Below are 21,191 nucleotides of genomic sequence, written 5' to 3' on the forward strand. Positions count from 1 at the left end.
TGTTTTCGTAGTTCTGCTCTGGTTATCGGGTGCAGTGCCAGAGGAACTCCACTGTGTGAGAGGCAGAGTACAGCAGCACACACACAGCTCAGCGCGCGAATCCACACTCGGGCTTAGTGAAACTCGTCTGGGTGTGAAATTTGAGCTGTGTTTTCGTTTGCTCCCGTGTTGACTATACAAACGGAGTACAACACCCCACCGTCATTAGTTACCGAGCATGTGCGGGTTAGAGTCACACGGGTTCGATATGTTTTCCGAAGTTTCAGCGTGGTCCGGTTCTGTAATGATCGATTTTTTTTTCCATGCTGCAGTTAAACAGGCTGTGACTAAGCCTGAACCGCGTTCTGCCTATAGGCGAATTAAATCGCGCGTACTAATGTGACTCGAACTGGTGAGACGTGCACAGAGGCTCCAGGGTTAGGGAAAAAAACATGCCTCGCTCCCTTAGCCTGTGAAAAAGACGAGTTCAGCGAATGAGATTCTTACCTTCAAGAGATCAACAGCAGGTTAAAAATATTTTGCTGAGAGTTTCCCCATCATGTACTGTATAGTGACTCATGTGCGACTTTGGGATTCCCTTCCAGGTTGAAGAAGTTCTTCAAAGCATACAGACGTAAACATAATATAAATAAACATAATCAAGGTCTGTCTAGCTTATCTGTCTATCGATTCGTTGGAGTTTTTTCTATTACAGAAAACTTAAAACTAAAGAAATAAATATAAAATAATAAAAAGAAAGAAAAAAGGAAGGAAAAAACGAAAGGAAGCAATGATTCATGGGATTTGATGTTTTGTGATTGAGTGTTGAGTGCGAATTTGTTTTTCTGGCCCCAGCCATGAATATCTCTGAAACTTTGGGTGAACTCGAGTGTGCACTAAAATATTCTCTCATTTGTTTAGCAGAGAGAGAGAGAGAGAGAGAGAGATGATACAGTAAGGAACTGGATCCCTAAAAACTCCAGGACAGTTGACATGAAGCAGGCTTGAGTCTTAGTGCTCAGTCCCCTCCAAACAGGGTAGAGTTTTAATCAGCCTTAAAGTGGAATAAACCAAATGAAGGGAGGGGAACAAGGGGAGGATGATCACAGCAAGTTTCAAGCACAACATCAGCTTTTTGACCTCTGCCAAAAAACAACAACAAAAAAAAATCATCTGGGGCTATTTTAGTTCATGTCCATTTCAGATATACATGCCATGTGTTGACTTTTCATGGAAGCAGATTGAGTGTTTCTGAGAACCTTCAAGAGACCCGAGAGTCGGTCTGCGCGTCCGGAGGCCTTGTTAGGGGCTGCATGGTTTTTTTTTTTTCCAGAAACGACAAAAGGCATGTTCCTCCCTGGTGGATCTTCAGAGTTCATCTCGTAGGACTTGTTGGAGTTGTTTAGGAGGGGTTATTGTGTCGAATACAACATAATTGACTCATTATGCTTTCAGTCAATATATTAGCGACAGAAGGTTTTTTGAAATCTCTAGCCACTTATTTGGCAAACTGTATCAGTATGTAACATATTCATTATGTTCTCTACTGACATGCAATGCACTGTGTGCTCAGGCTGGAATTAAGTCAAGTTGTACACTTCTCCCCAAGGACCACTCTTGCCTCAATGCTCAGCTGAGACTAATTTTGGTTTGGGCCAAACCATGACTAAAACCTGGCTTCTTATGCACATGGCCCGTTTCCAGACCGGACACTCTTGCCCCTCTTCCCCTCTCTCTTAAACCCTCACATATGCATTCTAGCCCTGTACTGGACCTCCATATTCATGCACATCATTTATAGAAATATTTTACATATCATGGTGTCCTTGATATTCCTTTAAGATGTCTGTTCTGGCTATTTTAGAAATACTGTATATATACATTTACTTTTTATTTCCAGCTATTCTTAGACCCTCTTTTTCCTCCAAAATATTCCTCTTTCTTTTTTTGGCTCAATTGTTTTTAACTGATCGTAGTTGAAGGTTAGGCCCGACGCCTTATAAGTCGATGTTTGGGCTCACTGTATGGTCCTGGTCAAAGTAAATAGAGATCCGACATCAGAGAAAAAGACAGGGAAAAAAAAATCTGGCATAGACACAGTATAAACAAAGCTTTAGACCATTATCCCGTCCTATCCTGGCTAATGGATTAAGCACACTTTGTGTTCACTTCTGTGCAGTATGGGTTCGGTTACACCTGGTATTGAGTGCAAAAATCTTTGCATTATATACTGTGTGTTATACAATACAGCATCACCAAAGATGTTTAAAAATGGTTAAGACCGTGTCAAAACCCAAAGGGAATCCAATCCTTGCACATAGCCGAGCATTACTGTTTGCTGTAGCACACCACTGTTGAGTTCTTAAATCTTATTGGTCAGATGGGTTTAGTTCATTTTAAGTAACAGCACGTCTCAGACAGTAGTTCCAGCAGCAGGGCAAATCACTTATTCATATTAATGCACTGATTAATAAAATATTGCCATAACATAAGAAAACTTAAAAATGAAACTTCTGGAGATATACAGATGGATGGATGAATGGATGGATGGATGTACGTACACCCATCGGCCATTATATACCAGTATGGTGACCACATGGATCGAACTTGGACCCCCCGTGGATCGAACTTGTGCGGGGCATTCCCATCCAAAAGAGAACCCATCCCTGGGGCCCCACCCCGCAACCTACAGCACACGAAGGATCCACTGCTAACATCCCCCCAGACGTATTTAGGGAAATTAGGGTACAAAGCAGACTACACCCTGAATGAGGTGCCAACCAATCACAAGGCACAAGCAGACTAAAGGCAATTTGGAGACGCATGTCTTTGAATTATGGATGGAAACCCAACAAGCATGAGAAGAACATGCACAAAGACCAGAGGCGAGATTCGAACCTCCACCATTCCTAACATTATCTCACTTTGTGACAGAACCTTGTAATTCCCAGGTTATGAAGTGTTGCTGAATCCAGTCCAAGCTAAATAGAGCTAAAAATAGAAAACTGAATAGATTGAAATCCTTTATCCTTTTGAAAGGATTAAGTGAACGGATTAACGTAATCCTTGACACAATCTACTGTATTAAATAGAACAACGATGTTTAATGTCACTTACCAAAACAATGTATATCTGTGAATCTGGAGAACAACAGAACACACAGTACCATTCTTTGAGAGAGCAAACTCTGTGTTTTTACAGATTATGCATTTAAAAATAACTGTTGCTTAGGTTCGCCTGCTCATTCATTTTATAAAATGTTTGGAGTATGCTTTTATGGTTTTTATAATTGCTTTTATTTAAAACACAAGCAGTTGTTATGGTGACAACCCTAAATTTTGCAAATGCACAAACCTTTTGCAAGCGAGTCACACAGATTAGATTTTTATTTTTTTTGCTGTCAATGAAATCCTCCTTTTTTTAAAATTCTTTATGTTGTAATCAAAAACAGTTTGAGAATCAATGAAACACGGTTGCTGCAGATGTAGTTCAACCCGTGTAGTTGTTTTTTTTAATAAATGTATCTGTTATCTCTTAAAAGCTTCTTTTTTTAGGTCAGTGTTACTGCCAACAATTTGGCCTGCACTTCAGGAACATGCCATCAATCACCCGAAATAAAAACTAACGTTCAGACATAACACTACATAGTTTCACATGTGATAATGTGACTTATTATCTTAGTATTGCCATGAAATCAAAATATAATGCACCAAGAGAAACACATTAGATTTATTATGTGTTACTCACCCAAAGCTGCCACGAATTCTTTCAGCCTTCAAGGAAAAACCCTAAAAAGCTCTGCTTCCACAGAGTTTAAAGCTCTAGAAATGGTCCGTGATCCAGGTCTGATCAACATGAAACAGCGGTCGTATTATATCCTGATAAATGTCATCTGAAACACACCGCTCCTTTACTTTTCTAGTCACACGTCTGACATTCCTTCTGACACTGAATACCAGCTGCGCTTAAGAATACCGCGTTAATTAAAGCGCGTAGCATGCAGATAGCTCGATGGCAAATATTTGGGTTCTTCAAGTATCTCGTTTTGCTTGAAGAGGACAAATCAGTGTCTTTCATTCGCTCTGATTAACCAGAATCATTAGGCAGCCGTAGGATAGATCACCTATTCAGCTGTTCACTGTATCTCATATTCGCTCGCTGTGACGCGTGAATGCTGTGATCATATTTGCATGTATGACCTTCCCGAGTACTCTGTGTATTTTCGCAGTATCGTTTCTTTTCTTTTCTTTAATTCGATGTGTTTATTTCAGTGAAGGCTCTTTGATTGAGAAGGCTTTTTTTCTTTTTTTTTTCGAACTCCAAGGAAGACAACCCACAGTCTTGATGGCGTTATGCAAGCCAAATGCGTCATCTCAGCTAAATGGAGGCCTGATGAGCTTTGCTCTTCTGCTTGCCTGGACTCTTAACTCGGAGAATGTTTGGGCATCCTTTTTTTTTTTTTTCTAAAGCAAGCTCTTTTTCCAAAGCAATGCTGTGTCATTAGTTGTCAAGGGGATAAATTGAGGCTCTACTTACTTTGCCTTGCTGTAGAAGTGGCGGCTCTTTGCTGAGCTCTCACACACAGTCTCGCTATTTTCTTCCCTTATTATAGAGATATTCTGTATGGTAAAGAAAAAAATGGTGTGAAATGCTGTTGTAAACCTTCAGGGTCCAGGTTCGATTCCCGGCCAGTATCGATTCACGCCTCTGTGTGCATGGAGGTTGCATGTTGTCCCCATGCTCGTTGGGTTTCCTCTGGGTACTCCAGACCCCCCTGCAACCCTGTATACTAGTGATGGGAAGTTTGGATTATTTTAAGAATCTTATTTTTAAGTCATATGGTTCATTTTGTTCTTTTGATCTGAAATAAAATAAAATGTTACATTTTTAATAAACAGACTCCTCAAACATGTCTACGTACACAAATTTTGGCTCTAGTTCCAGTAATAAATTTTTTTTTACAATGCAGCTAAGGACATATTATTACAAACAGGATGATCAGCTCACCTGTCATATCTTCTGGTCCGAATCATTCCATCTTTTGTCACATGACTCTCATAGATGTGTTGACTGTGTAATGCACTGCATAGCGTCTGTAAGAGTCACGTGACAAAAGAACGAACGATTCGGATCAGAAGACTCATGAGAAGAACCGCTTATTTCTTTGTTCTGTACTTAACCTGCGGAGGTTTTGCGGTGCTAATCACTCTTTGAGACTATTTGCTCTTCTGAGTCACGTTAAAGACTCGCTCAGAACGAGGATAAAGCGGTATAGACGATGGATGAGTGAGCATGCTGAGATGTGATTTGAACTGGAGTTACTGTTTCAATATATTACTAAACAACATTAATACGTACTACATGTTAGTAGTTATGACATCAAATAAAAAACACCGTTATAAACTTTGACCAAGAAATCAGAAGAAAAAAAATTGCACAAAGATATTCCAGAGCTTACTCTCCTTAGATCCACAATTAGACATTCTTTATTAAATTAAGAATTATAAGGTACAACTGTCAGAGCTTTGACAGTGTCAGTGTTCAAGTCGAACCGGTACTTGTGATGAAATTTCTCGTGTTTAAAGGCATCAAACCGATTGACATTTACATAGGGCTTCGAGCACAGTTCGGTGATGAGACTCATAGCCACAGGAAAACATTTAAATGCTGCAAACACTTCAAATGTCAGTGGAAACTGTACACACAATCATTCACCAGCACCTCTTGTACAATACAGGAACTCGGGTGGAGTTATTGCTACATCCCCAGTACAGTCCTGACCTCACTCCAAGCTATTTCCACATTTTTTGGGCCATTAAAGGGGTTCCTGGGAGGCCAGCAATTCAGACGTGAAGCAGACAGTGGGACACTGGGATCACTGGGAAGTGTATCAGTATATATAAAGTGGATTATATAAAGAATTGAAGGGAGTTTTAAATCTTGTAACTGTGGTCTGTTATTCTGCACAATCAAAAGTCCCAGTTTGACTTGAACAACCTGAACGAATATGATTAAACCTCACTCAGTTTAATATTTGTGCGGGTTTAAAATAACCATACATTAGATCACAGACTGAACTGAGTCCGGAATATTGTTCAGCATAACAATGTGTTACAATTACAACCGGTTAACATAATCCGAACAAACAAATGATTTCCAGTAGAGTGATATTTATTTAAAATATGATAGCGTGTTAAGAAATAGAAACATTTTTCTTTTAACCTTTGATTGGAATTTTGGTGTAAATCTGTGTATTGCGTTTTCATGCTGATGCTTGCTGACACACATGGCTGTGTTCGTGTCTGCTCCTGCCATGACCGGGTTATAAGCAATTCACTTTTATTTTGCAAATTTATGTTTAACACCTCACATTCTATGTAATTAGGACATTTGAAGTGCATTTTTTTCCCGAGACTGGCCTAATTTAAGACTTTTCAAAAACATAAAACCACCGAAAACTGGGTTAATGCTGAGCTAATGTTAGTTCCTCGCTACACACCCACTAGCATCTTGTTGTTTCGTTAGTGTCGACACCGAACGCTGCTCCTGGGATGTGTATAAATTAGGCTGGGGTTAAAAGTAATAAGGATCAGGTCAGTAGCCGGGAGCAGTTTTTAGCGAAGTCCACATTGCAGAACTATGATTCACTTCATGTTTAATTTAACCCCGAAACTGAATGTGTACTATACCGTCTGATCAGTCGTCTGATTATTTCTCATTTGTGTGTCTCTTGTTATGTTACACACTCTGACTCGAGTTAGAGTGCAATATATAAAAAGACTCCTATTTCAGGAACTAGCAAGCTAATAGAGGTAGGAACGCTAAGAGTAATTTGCATCTCACACACCACCAGTTTTCTTCATTAACACTTTGATACAACACTTGGATGCAAGTCCATACACACCGTTCAACCATAAACATTAAAGCCACACAGGTTTTAGTTTCAGTTTGTGTCTACAAAATTTGGGAAAGGGATAGGAGGGTTATGTCTGTACAAACGCATGTGCATGGCCCTCCAAGTAGCGCAGTGGCAATGAGGTCTCCCTGTTATCCAGAGATCATGGGCATCTGTGAGGTCACACTAGTAGAGCGAGCAGATAGAGCTTTCCTCCGAGTGTGTTACGCCGCTCCCTAATGTTTGAAACAGGTGAGGTTACCTGGCATCACGTGTCTCAGAGGAAACACATGATAGCCTTTTTCCTCCCTGGTTGGTAGCTGTAGCTTAGATGGAAGACTGCCGTATTGACGGGGCCACAACTAAATTTGGAAAAAAAAAAAAAAAAATCTAAGAAATAAGTCTTATTTTTATATAATAATATTTGCAAAAAAATAATTTGGGAGACATAAAATAAGTATTAGAACACATGAAAATGGTTTTTGTTTTGTCTGTTGTCTTTTTGTTTGTTTGTGCGCGCATCACATAAAAACTACTGAACGAATTTTAACGGTTTTCTCGCAGGTGTATTTGCCTGAGCTTAAGGTAACATACAGGCTTTGTTTCATCGCGGTCGGCCAACGGGAAAAGAAGATATGATCATTTGAAATTTTAATGGACAATGCCATTTTATTATTAATAGAAATCAACCTTGAAAAAAGCATTAGTTCATCTCAAAATACAACAGATGGCGCTGCAAATTTTGAGTGTACACGATGTCACACATTCATTCCGCGCACTTCAAAGTGACGCGTAAAAATTGAAGTTCATTCCAAAATGTACATTTGAATTCCACGCGAACGAAGTCGCGGGAACATCTAGTTTATGAAATAAATAAATAAATGCATTCACACACAACATATCTGGTTAGATATGTGTTATATCGCTTGCTCTCTCTCTCTCTTTCATTCGAAATAAGTTTGATAAGGGGGTAACAATTTTGGATGACTAAGTCTCTAGGCAAAATTAGTGTTTATTTTTCTCGACAGCTCCAAAATCTGTTGAAATCCAGTCGTCACTGCTGGTTAGGTCTTGGAATGCAGGGTTGTTTTATTTCTTCTTTATAGTAGTTTTTTTTTTCCTCACATTCTGCTACAACATTAATCATCTGTTGAATTCGACCGCTAGAGATGTTGTGGGAGGTTTCCAAAACACCGGGGTCCTCATACAGCCGTGTTCAGGGTACATGAAGGCTAAACGGTTCCTTTGGAAAGTGCATATGGATTGCATGTAAACAAAGTCGAAAGAACATTATTTTTGAGCGAGCCAACCCTTCAAGTTATGTGATGTATGTCTGATTCTCCAAGCCTTTGTGCTGTGACGCTTCATCGTCATCACACTGATAAACCATATTTCCTGTAGATCTTCAGATTTAAGTCTGCATGACGTACTCAAACTGAAACCGACCTTTAACGAACTATTGTGCAGAAAATGACAAAAACACCAAATCTTTTACAGACACCACAGGGAGAGAAACAGAAATCCCCTTATTTATTTATGGCAGAACGTGTGTCTTTTGTTAATGTCTGTATTTTATTGTTTCAGAAATGTTACTTGTCACATGAGTACGCTTTCCAATCTTCTCGGTTTGTGGATATTAAGAGCCAGTTTAACCTCGTTATGGATTTAATTTCACTGAGATTTATAACACGGAGACACCTGGAAGACACATGGACAAAAGAATGTAAGTCTCTCTGGTGTGGTTAGTAACATCAGTCCCGGGTGTAGTATGGGTTTCGTTTTTCTCCCTGTAGGGCGTATAGAACAGGAAACACGAGGTACTAACAGCAGTGACAAACTCACACGAACTATCTTTAGTGGTTTTGAATTGAAACGTCTTTCGTGGTTTTCCTCCACACTATACCCTATAGACACCCTGACCCCACCCTGCTGCTCTGCTTTGTAGGGTGTGTGTATCTGACAAGTTTGATTTTATCGGGAAATATGAAAATCTGTTGAAATATTTAAATATGCGTCTACTTAATGGTAAAATTAGGAAGGCAGAATGTTCTGTCTTGGTTTCAGAGGTTAGGTTTAGGCAGCGGAAGGTCAAAGGAAGTCGCTCGCAAGGTTAGTAAGATAAACGTGTGTGTGTGTGTGTGTGTGTGTGTGCACGAGTGAAACCGATTCCCTCTTGTCTCAGCGGGCGTGTTGTGCTGGGTTTGAAGTTTGTATGAAGTGCTAATTCCAGCGGCTTGGACACTGACATGCTGAATAATGAATGGCACTGCAGAGGAAATGGAAATAAGGCACAGGCTTGGAGTAGGGCCTGCACTCCTTCTTTTTTCCTTTTCTTTTCTTTTGTTGTAAGCGAGAAAGCAAAGACATGAGCAGATGGAAGTCAATCTTACTGCTTAATTCTAAGATGTTACACCATTAAAAAAAAAAAAAAATTTTTTAAGTAGATTTCTTTCCACAAATCTTCTTGGAATCGGTGCCTATCCTGTATTTATACTCCACTGTGAAACACCGGAGTGAGTTTTTGTAGAACGCTGCACGATTTAGTCCTCTGTATATGATGTAATGGTCCACACGTTAAAGCAAAGGTGCACCAGCTGAGGGCGAGTCAGGATGTAAAGCCGATTGTAAACAGCCTGCAGTGAGTTTGGTTACACCCAGGGGTGAAAGTAGTTTTAGGGCGTTTTCGCATTAGGGCTCTGAGATTCTCGCAGAGAACATTTGACCCCAAAGTCTGGGTAATTTTGATCAGTGAGAACACAATCGTTCTGTGCTTAGGAACCGTGCCTGAGTTTGCTATAAAAAACAAAAAACAAAAAGGTGGTCGGTCTTGGGAACAGAAGTAGATCACTAATTAGACCAGTGCCGTCAGTTTCCTCCAATCTTGTTCTCTGACCTACGAATTCGTAGCTGCTAATGTAGGAGGTAGGACTTGAATTTTTCCTATCGATAATAATAGGCATGGCATAAAAATGAACTTGCTTGTTGTCTTCTTCTCTTGTGTTTAACGGCAGCTCACAAACCAAGTCGGGACATTCTGCCACGTGCCGTATTGGAGAGTGTAAATACTCAAGCGTGCCCGAGAATGGTGCACAAAAACAATGTGAACGCTGGCAAATTCAGAACAACCCCGAAGCAATCGATAATCAGACAAAGTACTGTTTAATATGACAAAAAAGTTTAAGAACGCAATGTTTTTTCTCCTTAAAGTGCTTCCATGATTGACTTTGAATGTGGGGTTTTTTTTCCCAGCGTTGCAGGCTGTACACCCATGGTTACACCACAGATAATTAAGGTTGCACAGAGTGATGTCTCCATCATGATCAGTCTATGAGAAACACAATCTGACTTAGAAAAGCTGATTACGATCAAAGTTTTATTTCAACTGTAAATAAATAGGTGACATAAGAAAATAAATAAATAAATAATAATATATAATAATAAATAAACTTGTACAGTATATTTCTATTTTTTTATTTCTATTTTATCCTAATTAAATTTATTAATTTATTAATATTTATTTCCTATTATAAGCTTTCATTCTCTTTTTAAGGTCACCGGCGGTCGTGTAAGCATTTCACTACATATCGTACTGTGTATGACTGTGTATGTGACAAATAAAATTTGATTTGATAAATAAATAAAAAATTTCAAATAAAGTGGTGACTTTTAGGTGAGAAATTTAACTGCATTTTACGATCTAATGAATGAGTATAACCAACGTCAGCTCAAGACACTAATACATTAATGGCTAACCTTTTACAGTAAAAACTTTGGTGTTTGGAATATTTCTTTGCTGATTATTAGGTACTGTAGTTTTGTTTATGACACACTGGGGTAGGAGTAAGTTTGGTTTATACTGTAAGACGAGGATATGTTGAAACCTTTTTTGGCAATTAATTTTTAGTAGCTTGTAAATCTAAACACAGTAGCCATTAACCTTTAAACCAGGCTACGGTAGAATTTAACGATAACGTCCCGCTGGTGTAACTAGCTCAGTGTTTGTTTGTTCTTAAACGTTCTTGATATTCACGCTTTTAAACCACAAATACCCTGAAGGTTTTCAGTTCTCCGGGACACTTTGTAACAGGCAATAACTCGGCTTGTTTTTAAGATAAAAAAACAAAACCACGTACTTTTACAATATATGAACATAAGAGCATTTGCTTGACTTGGCTACCATGAGACACGGCTCAAGCGGTTAATACAGTATGGTGGCTGACTGATGACGGACAGATGTGGTATGAGGGAGGCCTTCTCTGCTGCTGGTGCCAGACAGTTAATCTTGTGAATGCTTTTGCTCCTCACTCTCACTGCTCTTAAATTATATTGACAATGCAATCTTCTTAGGAAATGGTTTGTTCTGCAGTCAGAGGAAATATTTTCTTCCCACACTGCAGGGTCAGAGAGAGAACACAGGCAGTGCCGGTTACACGAATGCAGAATAGATCGCATTAATGCAGGCTGCCATTGTCCTTTCTTCATGCGTTACAACGAATCCAACAAAGGCGAGCTTTTGTTTGTCCGTACATGCGCATGAATTAATTATACAAGCAGCAGGGTACTATAGGGCCGGACAAGGACGAATAAAGGACAAATAAAAATAAATTCATTAACTATTGCAGCAGGCACGTGAAAGCTTCGGTGTACTGCCCAGAGTTCCTCTGTCCCGTGTTCCGGTTGGCCAAAAACTAAACAAAATGGGCCAAAAAGTGGTAAATACCTTATTGTAATAAAAGTCCAGCAAGCTGATTAGTTGGTTAAGGGCATTAAAAGACACAAATGGATTCATTTTCATGTAACAAATGCATTTTCATGCTTTGCGCTCTTGACAAAACTGTAAGCAAGCAGTTGGGTTGGGTTAGCGTCCATACATTCTCTCTAAGTGTTTAGCTGCTCAGTGACTGTGCATTATAACCAGCACAGTTACAATTAATTAATATTTTTCACTCTGAACTGCGTCATCAGTTTTTAAACATGCATTTATGTTCCTGATCCCTAAAATCATCAGCTCAAGCCTCAGCTACGGTTTGGGTTCTCCTTGTGGCACCCGGCCGGCTCTGGCCCCCTCGGCGTGTGTTGTGTCTTATGGTGTCTGGCACAGGATCTGGGCACCAAATGCTTTTGGGGGTTGTGGGTTTCAGGGAGGCGCCTCCATGGATCAGACTCGTTTGCATCTCATGGGTGCTCAATCGGATTGGGATTTGGGGGATTTGGAGGCCGGGTCGGCAGCCTTGGGCTCTTTGCCTTGGTGTGGTGGGCCCTGGGTGTTCTGGCCTCTTATAATAGAGGCCAATTAATGTGCAATTTGATGTGATAATAATGTTATTGCTGATTGGTACCTCAGTTGCAGAAAATCAATCCTGTTTGCAAGTAAATTTCCAGTATATTTCCAGTAAATTTCCATTATACTGTATATATACTTTTTAGAATTTAAGAAATATTTACATTTTGTAATTGCACAATTTTGGTTTATCATCCATATATTTCTGGTGCCTGATATTTGCAGCATTAGTTATGAATAATAATAATAATAATACAAATAATAATAGTTGTAGAAGTAGTAGTAACAGATGCCTGAGTGATTAAGGTGATATTTAGACATTTTACTTTATAGAAAGTAAACAAATAACACATGACACAAAAAGAGTTTTGTTTAATACAATAACTAGACTGTGATATATTCTGTGAAACATACCACAAACTTTAAGAAGTTTAATTAATGTTATATTTTCCCAGATCAAGTGGAGGAAAAAATATGAAATCCCTTAGTGTTAAAGAAAAAATTATGGAATCTTGTAATTTGCATTTCTAAAACAAATACCAGCATAGGTTTTAAAATGTAAATTAATGCAGCTTAAAGAAAGCGATTAAAGTCATTAATGAGCTGTTAAACTATTCTGATTAAAAGGAAGCATGGCCCGTACAAGAGAGCCGTCACCCGAAACAAGGGGGAAAAAAATCACAAAACTCTTTAGCGCTGAAACCTAAAGAGAATCAATCACATTTAAATTGGGGTGAAGAGAAGCAGTCATGTGGGGATGATTAGATGAAGGTGATATTCAGTGATAAATCACAAATCTGAATTGGCAAAGAAGATGATTTTAAACAGTTTGTCTAAAGAACAAACTCTGCACTCATTAATGATTTTCAGGTTGTATGTCAGGGTCAGGACCCGGCGAGCTGCCAGTCATTACCTGGAATACATTGATATTTTTCTAATTCTGTTGTTTGTGGATGATGAATTCACTTTTTAGGATATTAAAGCTTCTTTCCACTGAGAAAAGAGTGTCAAAGCTTTTCTTCAGGAAAGACATATCAGCTTATGGCAAGCAAACAATCTGAGTCAAATTTATGGTGGAAATTAAAGCAGTCGGTCCGTGACGTGGCTGCATCTCGCAGAGCTGTTCTGTCAACCGCTAATCAAGAAAGTTGGAACAAGCAAGTTAAAAAAAAAAAAGTTTTTTTTTTTTTTTTTATTAGCAAAGTCCATGCCTCAGGATTCTATCCAAGCAGGAGCAACAAAGTATTCATTGTTCTTTTTTTATATATATATAATTTTTTATGCTTCTTGTTGATGATGATGATGATGATGATGATGATAGTTTTTTTCCTAAAAATAAAAAAAAAAAAATTTCCTCTAATTGAGTATTAGAGGATCAATGTGTATGATGATTTTATGAAGTTTGCCAGGAGTGGTACAAAGATTATGAGTTGTTTGAAAAACGAGGGCCGTTCAAGTCAAACAGGGACTTGAGATGAAATTTCTCGGTGATGAGACTCAGGAAAACAATGGAATGGTGCAAACGCTTTAAAGAAGGCCGTATGTCCATGAACATTCAGCAAATGAAACGCCTGATCCTTTAAAATCAGCGGATGATTTGACCGCAACTTTCAGAAAAGACATGTCTGTCTGTGTTAACTGTACAAATACCTTTAAGTTATTGCTAAACCCCTGTACAGTCTTTACCACACGCCAAGCCATTTCCACATGTTTGGAGTTCCTGGGAGGCCAGTGATTCAGATGTGAAGCAGACAGTTTTATCCTGGCTCTGGCGTACTGAGAAAACTTTCTCCCTTGATGGTGTCCAAGCACTAGTGAAACACTTGAATAAGTGCATTAGTGAAGCAGGGGATTATATAGAGAAATAAAGGGATTTTTTAACTCTCATATCTGACATTCTGTACCATGAAAAGTCCCAGTTTGACACGAACATCGCTTGTATATCTTTTAACTTTTGGTGAGATTGTAACGAAAGACTGTTTTGTTACATAATTTAATAAAATTACAGTAATATGTAAGTTCAAGGCTCTAGTGCAAAACCAAAAACCGTAAAGTGAGTGGACATTAACGATGATAATTGTTGCTCCTAAGTGTATAATTAGAGAGTCTGGAAAATGTTTCTATTCCATTTTTATTGAACTAAACTCGTACTTTAAGTGCATGGTTATGAAACTGACGCGCAGCAGTTTTGGAATTTTAATAAAGTTCTTGTTGGGGATTAAAAAAGCTCTATGACTCAATACTGAGACGTATTATTGTATACGTTAAACTTTTTAATTATTGTATTATAATCATAAAATAAATCTTTACTAAGTGTTTTTTTTTTTAATAGTCTCTAGCTGGATGAAAAGTTAAAGAGATCCTAGATGTGTCTCATACTGTAACTTGAGCTTTCTTGCATGCTCAGGTCCTGTAGGACTGGTTAAGTGGTCGGGTCTGTAGGCGCAGATTGACCTCGCTGACCCCGCGTAGAACAAGATTCCACAATTCACTGGGACTTTTCTTCTCCTTCAACACCTAATTGAAAACACATTGTCCTTCTTAGCCCTTTTACCTTTTTCTTTTCCGTCCCCTAAACAAAACCCATGGAATATAAATAAAACAATGTGTATGTTTGGTGTAAATGAGTGTGATGGGTGTTTACCCATGCTTCATGTAGCTTTGTGCATTTCAAAGCGAATTCTCAGCTGGATGGCCTAAAGGCAAATCCGCCCCTACGTTATTGTGCAGTAGCAGTTTTTTTTAGCGACTGTGAGGGACTGAGCTTGTTCCCTACGTTAGTCCCTTACAGTCTCTGCCTTCTCCTGTGTACACAGACTCCTGTAGCTGATAAGCATCAGAAAATGTTGATCCGGGTGACAGGACCAGTGTAACAAGTTTTTATCTATTTTTATTTCTGTTTCTGTCCACTCACGTCTCTCTGTCCAGCCGACTCTGTCCCTTTTTTCTTTTAATACTGGATTACCAGAGCAGCATGTATACTTTTGATGTTTACTTGCAATTAACATTTCATATACCTTTTCTCTTAACATTACGCCACTCTTACAGTATAACATCAGAATAACAGTAGTATAAGAAAGCCTACTTTCAGTCCTGAATTTATTAGTACATTTACATAAAGGACAAACCTGAATATATAAAGTAGTATGCGGGCCGTTACCCGACGTAAAACTGATAGGCATTGACGTCAAACATACAGTAGTATGGCGATAAGACGCTTAGCAGAAGTAAAAGGTTCGATTGTGGAACGCCTAATCTTTTAAAATCGATGTTGCCAAATTGTAGAAGAGACGCATCTTTCTGTAGGAACTCTACACACAATCGTTCACGAACACCACTTGCACGGTACAGGAACTCGGCTGGGTGTTATTGCCACTTCCTTGTGCAGTCTTGACCTCGCTCCAAGGCATTTCCACATGTTTTGAGTTCCTTCAGATGTAAAGCAGGCCTCCAGCAATCCAATCATGGCTGTACTGATAAGACTTTCTACCAAGCACTACAGAAACACAGGGAAAAGGGAGGTTTCACCCTCATAAAGGTGTTTCGGATAATCAATCCCGGTTTGACTCGAACGTGCCTCAATTATTAAAATGCTGTAAAGCATTTATAAGTCGATTGTCAGCAATAAATAATACGCTAAAGCGAAAGATGCATATTTGTACCTTTTCGGACTTTACTACTAGGAGTTACAAACGAATGTTGACTATATTTATGGACTAAAAATAAATATATTCTATTTTATTCTGTGTAAATTATTAATGTACTATTCCGTACTAATGGATTGAACTTAATGGATTGCATCTGCAAAACGTTTTAGTCAGAATGACTAAGCTGTAACTTATTAAAGTTATATGAATGAAACATAGTGCACGATGATAATAAGTGAAATACACAGAGACGGATTAGTACTGGCTGGCTTAATCCTAAACCCAGGTTACTGTCTATGTGGCGTTTGGCATGACATGTCTTTATGGGCTTTTATCTGGTTTCTCAGGTTTCCCCCCATCCACATGTATTTACATGGATTGTCTTAAGTAAATTGCCCTCAGAATTGTACAAGTATGTGTGTGTGTGTGTGTGTGTGTGTGTGATGGACTGGTGTCTCATTTAGAGAGTATTTCCACCAACCCTGCCACCCTGACCAGGACAAGGCACTTACTGAAGATGCTTGAATAAATAAACAACCTTAGAATTGACTTAATGTTCACTGAGTACATGAACGGAAACTTTTTTTTTTATTATTATTTAATTGTATTTTTTTTGGCGGGTAAAATTCTTATTAAACTAACATGTAATAGTTGTGGAAAGTCTACTTTTTACGACACCACTGGATACACACAAATACAGTGTTTACATGAGATGCCAAAGTTGGACCCTAGATTCAAATTATGCCTCTCTCACTCTCTCTCTCTCTCTCTCTCTCTCTCTCTCTCTCTCGCTCAGTTATGTGCAAATGGACTAATTTTTCTTTGCACCAACATCATTGGGATCTGCACGCACTACCCAGCTGAGGTGTCTCAGAGACAAGCCTTTAAAGAGACCAGAGGCTACATCCAGGCCCGACTCCACCTGCAGAGAGAGAACCAGCAGCAGGTATATACAGTATACACACACACACACACACACACAAAAACATACCCATATAGCCATCATTCATTGTATTTTATCACTGTTGTGATGAAAACATCATAAAGGCTACGATAAACGATCGGCCTACGAATGGCCCAAAAGGTCAGAACAGTTTGTTTTTCCTGCATTGATAATGCCACATGTTGTCCCGCATGTCTACTTCCCCCGAGATAACAGTGTACAGTATATACGCGTATAAGATGACAAATTGAATGAAGACACAACGTATGTTTTAAATAAATGACATCGAGATTTACACAAACATCTCGCAGTATACAGTTTGCTTTCAAAGAACTAATGTAGACACGGAACGTGTCTGAGTAAACGTAACACACACCGACTTGGAAGCACGCTCGATCCGAGTCCTACGTGCTTTTTCCACATTGTTTTATAGCGCGCCCTTTTTTTTTTCTCTCCTAAAAAAAAATTTGTAAAAAAAAACAAAAAAAAAAAGCTTTCCTTGTGTTCTCGTGCTGGCATGCGGCAGAAAGGCTAATTGCTAATTTCAGTAATCAGTGCCTCCAGCGGCGGCGGCGCCAGGAATATTTTATAGAGGGTGCTTTGGGATAGGAGGTGCAAATACACAGACCACCTTCACAAGAAGCAGATTCAGAAATTAAAAACAAACTTCACACTGCCTACAGGGTAGATAACGTATTATTTATAGGCTATAAACCAGCAATTTTCAAGAAAAACCTCTGCCACGCCGGTGGTTGAGGCAATTCAAGACTCAAGTGATTCGTGCCTTTGAGATTATATATAATATATAAACAAAGAGGAACGCATCATAATATATTCGCTTGGTGTGCAGACTTTTTGGAGACTTTTTACAACTGCGTTTACAAGAGTCGACCATGTTTAACATAGTTATATAAAGCCAACGATTACTACTACTAGCAATAATAATAATAATAATAATAATAATAATAATAATAATGAATTTAAAAGATATCAAACGAAAGGAACAGCTTGACAGCAAAACATTGCATAAATGCCATTGTTGGACTTCTGGCAAATCAGCATTTGATATGGCATTTCCATGTTTTTGGCAAACAAAATGCAACGCTTACTAGAGATTAGTGAAAAATCAATTCAGCCATGTATCGCAGTTCTTTTCTGTATCGCTACACTGCCCACAAAATCGACTTTTATATTTATATATGTTTACATTTAAGGTGGTAAAATGTTGCCATTCGTTTACAGTATAATCCTGCAGGTGGTACACTCTAGATTATTCACACACTGGCAGGCCGACGCCACACAGCATCCCATGTGGTACAAGCAAATTATTTGCTAAGTTTGTTTGTAAGAAAATTGTAAGAAAATCTAAAAGCATTCATTTTAATTTGGGATATTTCTAAAATAAAAATATTTAAAAACATAATCACAATACAAATCGAATCAGCACCTACTGTACCGTAGGTATCGTGATTATATCGCATCAGGTAGACTGCCAAAGCCAGGCGCATCGTTTCTTTCCGTCGCATGATCAGTGATGTGAAACTAAGCGCTAGGCAGAAATTCGAATCAATTAAAGTGGACTTAGTGTTTAGTGGATTTATGGAGAATGTTGAAGCTACGAGAAAGCGAAGTTACCCCAGCATTCATGAACTACAGCTATGATTTACTGTATTTCTGTTATTCGTAACATACCATCTCTATGTGGGTTACTCTAGTCTACCTTTCTGTTGCACTGTAAAAGAACTTAATATATAGGTCTTAATGGGTTGTAATTAAAAGGTGCAACAATTCTCAAAACTATTCTCATCAGTCCTATTTGCTGCCAGCATGACTCACGCACTTGAAAACACAATAAAAGCATGAGTTTGCTATATTTTGTTATTAAAACTCAACTAACATACTATTGATAATTAATTGCATACTTAAATAAACACGGCTGATTTATCTATTCTGTCTAAACTGTAGGAAGTGGATTTGTAGCATTCTGACCGCAAAGATTTGCTTCCAAAATTCATAGGGTTTCTATGCAGACAGAAGCCTGGAGCTGATGTTAGCTGCAGTGCCCTCTAGCGCCACACTGGCACGTCTTCCAGATGTCATCACTTTTTTTTTGTTGTTGTTGTTTTTTTTGTCACAGATAAATGAAATCCTTAGAACGAGCTCACAGCCTATCATAACAATTACCGCTCACCCAAATGGTCCCATATGTACAGACTCACTGTGGTTCTTTCACATACACACACACATATTCCCAGGAGCGCCTTCTGCTTTCGGTGCTGCCCCGACATGTTGCCATGGAGATGAAGGAAAATATCAACGCCAAGAAGGAAGATATGATGTTCCACAAGATCTACATACAGAAACACGACAACGTCAGGTAAACACGTTAATCATTCCCAACACCAGCTTTCTCATTTGATTGTTTGATAAGGTCTAATATAAAGAATATACTGTACTGTATGTAGCATACATGGTAATAAACTGCGGGCAGCGTTACAGCTAGCCAGTCATGATCTTGGAGGAAGATAGGTGACAGACGGCTCTGGCTAATCAAATTCTGCCTTCTCGTTTAAGAAATCCTCCAGAATTGTCTCTCACTTTATTAAAGTATTAGACTATGTTTTGATTCTGGTAAATTTGGAAGTTTTGCCAGCTGAGGATTTGTTTGATTTCTGAGAATCGCTTAAAATAGTAAGAGTTAACGCATACTTAAGTTTGACACCATAAAAAGGAATTTTATTTTATTTCGCTGTGGCCAAGATCGCATTCCTTTGCACTGACGCCGATGTTGTCATTCCTAAACTCGGTTGGAGACTTTTTTTAAGCTTAAGGCCGGGTCATAGATCAAAGTTCTCCTATCCCTAGTTTGACCTTGGATTTAGCCTGGATATTGAATATTATGTTGGATATATATATATATCATTTGAATATTAGCCCATGGGATGCTAACGCAACAGCAGGGGGAAAGAAACACATTCTTTCAGATATCACAGAGAAAGAACAAGTCATGCAAGTGCGTGAACATTTATCAAAAGAAAACAGCAGTACAGCTGATAAAGAACCCGATACCTTTCAGTACTAGACGCGGCCGAGGACTCGCCAGCTTTAAAAAGAAAAGCTCGCTTGATTGACATCGCAAATGACCAGTTACAAGGAAGGGGACAATAAGATGAGAAGAAGTCTTGAGCCAGCCCGGATTTTTTTCATATTACATTAAATGAAATGATGTAGAGGAAAATTAAGACAGAGAGGAAATCTTTTAATCCTCAAAGTGCCAAAAGAATAAAAAAACTGGTTATGTATGAACCTCAGCAGCGACCTCATTTCCCCTCTCGTCTGTTCCAACCACTCAGCATTCAGCATCAGCAGTACACTAACCACCGGCCTGATCATCCGTCATCATCTGCATCTGTTTCTCACTGGGTCATATGCATGAATTACTCATTGATCACTGTGTGGCGTAGCAAAGGGTACAAAAAACATTCTTTCTAAACTGATCAGGAACAGGGAATAAGAGCAAAAACGTACCAAAAGTGAAAGGCAAAAATGTCTTTGCATTAAAAATACAAGAAAGTCTGTCTCTTTGGAAGCGGAATATGATGCAATGACGGGTGGTTCAAGACTTTTCCACAGTACAGTATAACTCCAGCACAATGTACACTTTAGCCACGGTGATGTTGTGATAGCAGGCTACAAAGTCCAAGCTGTAAACAGGTTAAAAAGTGAAGATAGCGTTAACGATAAGGAGATATCGATAACTCCGAAGAAAGTCAAGAACTTCGTTAAGGTACTGTAGAAGGATCTACAGTAGGCTGATGTAGGAGTACGTATGCCCTTAAACGAAACCCTAGCGTCTACTTAAAAATAACGATGATAGTAATAAGAAGAAGCTAAGCTGTGCTGAGATACATGATGAAAGCAAAACCAAAACAAAAGGCTAAAAGACTCAAGGGCTCCCTTGCAAGAAGCATCTAAACTACATTCTCATTTACAGCACAACAAAACATTAAACCTCTTCCTCTCCTCCAGTGTCTTTTGCCACGCTGAGCTCAAGCTGCAGTTGAGTAAAACGCCTAATTACTGCACTAAGCCAGGTGAAATGAGCAGTGAGTGCCGTGAGTTTGTTACAAATCCTGAAGCACAGTGCCGCTTCAAGGTCCTGTCTGTGGTTCCAGCGGATGTTTGCGACCAGCCCGAGCGATCCCACATAACTCACTCCAGCTCGGCGCATCTGTGTCACATTTGCTCAGGAAGAGTTCACTGCATGAAATTGCCCAATTTTCTTCCAAGGGTGGGGAAACGGCTGTGGCAAATGGCTTAAAAATGTTCCCGGCAGCAGGCTTGCCGAAGCCAACAGCGCCATCTGTTGCCCTTCGGTGCTCCTTTCATCCTGTCGCCTTCAAATGGTTGTTGATGAGCGCAATTCTCTGCGGTTATGAGCTCCTT

The 21,191-nt window shown here is 39.0% G+C and overlaps 1 protein-coding gene across 2 annotated transcripts in view; it reads left to right on the forward strand.

The window, feature by feature from the left end:
- adcy6b (adenylate cyclase 6b) overlaps nt 1–21,191 on the forward strand; it is a 74,954-nt gene that overhangs the window by 32,634 nt on the left and 21,129 nt on the right. For both annotated transcript variants that reach the window (XM_053482440.1, XM_053482441.1), the window contains exons 4-5: nt 16,599–16,748; nt 19,001–19,122. In XM_053482440.1, the coding sequence (XP_053338415.1) occupies nt 16,599–16,748; nt 19,001–19,122 (272 nt within the window). The remainder of the gene's footprint in view (nt 1–16,598; nt 16,749–19,000; nt 19,123–21,191) is intronic.

The sequence above is a fragment of the Clarias gariepinus genome, chromosome 22 (assembly GCF_024256425.1).
Source record: "Clarias gariepinus isolate MV-2021 ecotype Netherlands chromosome 22, CGAR_prim_01v2, whole genome shotgun sequence".
NCBI lineage: Eukaryota > Metazoa > Chordata > Actinopteri > Siluriformes > Clariidae > Clarias > Clarias gariepinus.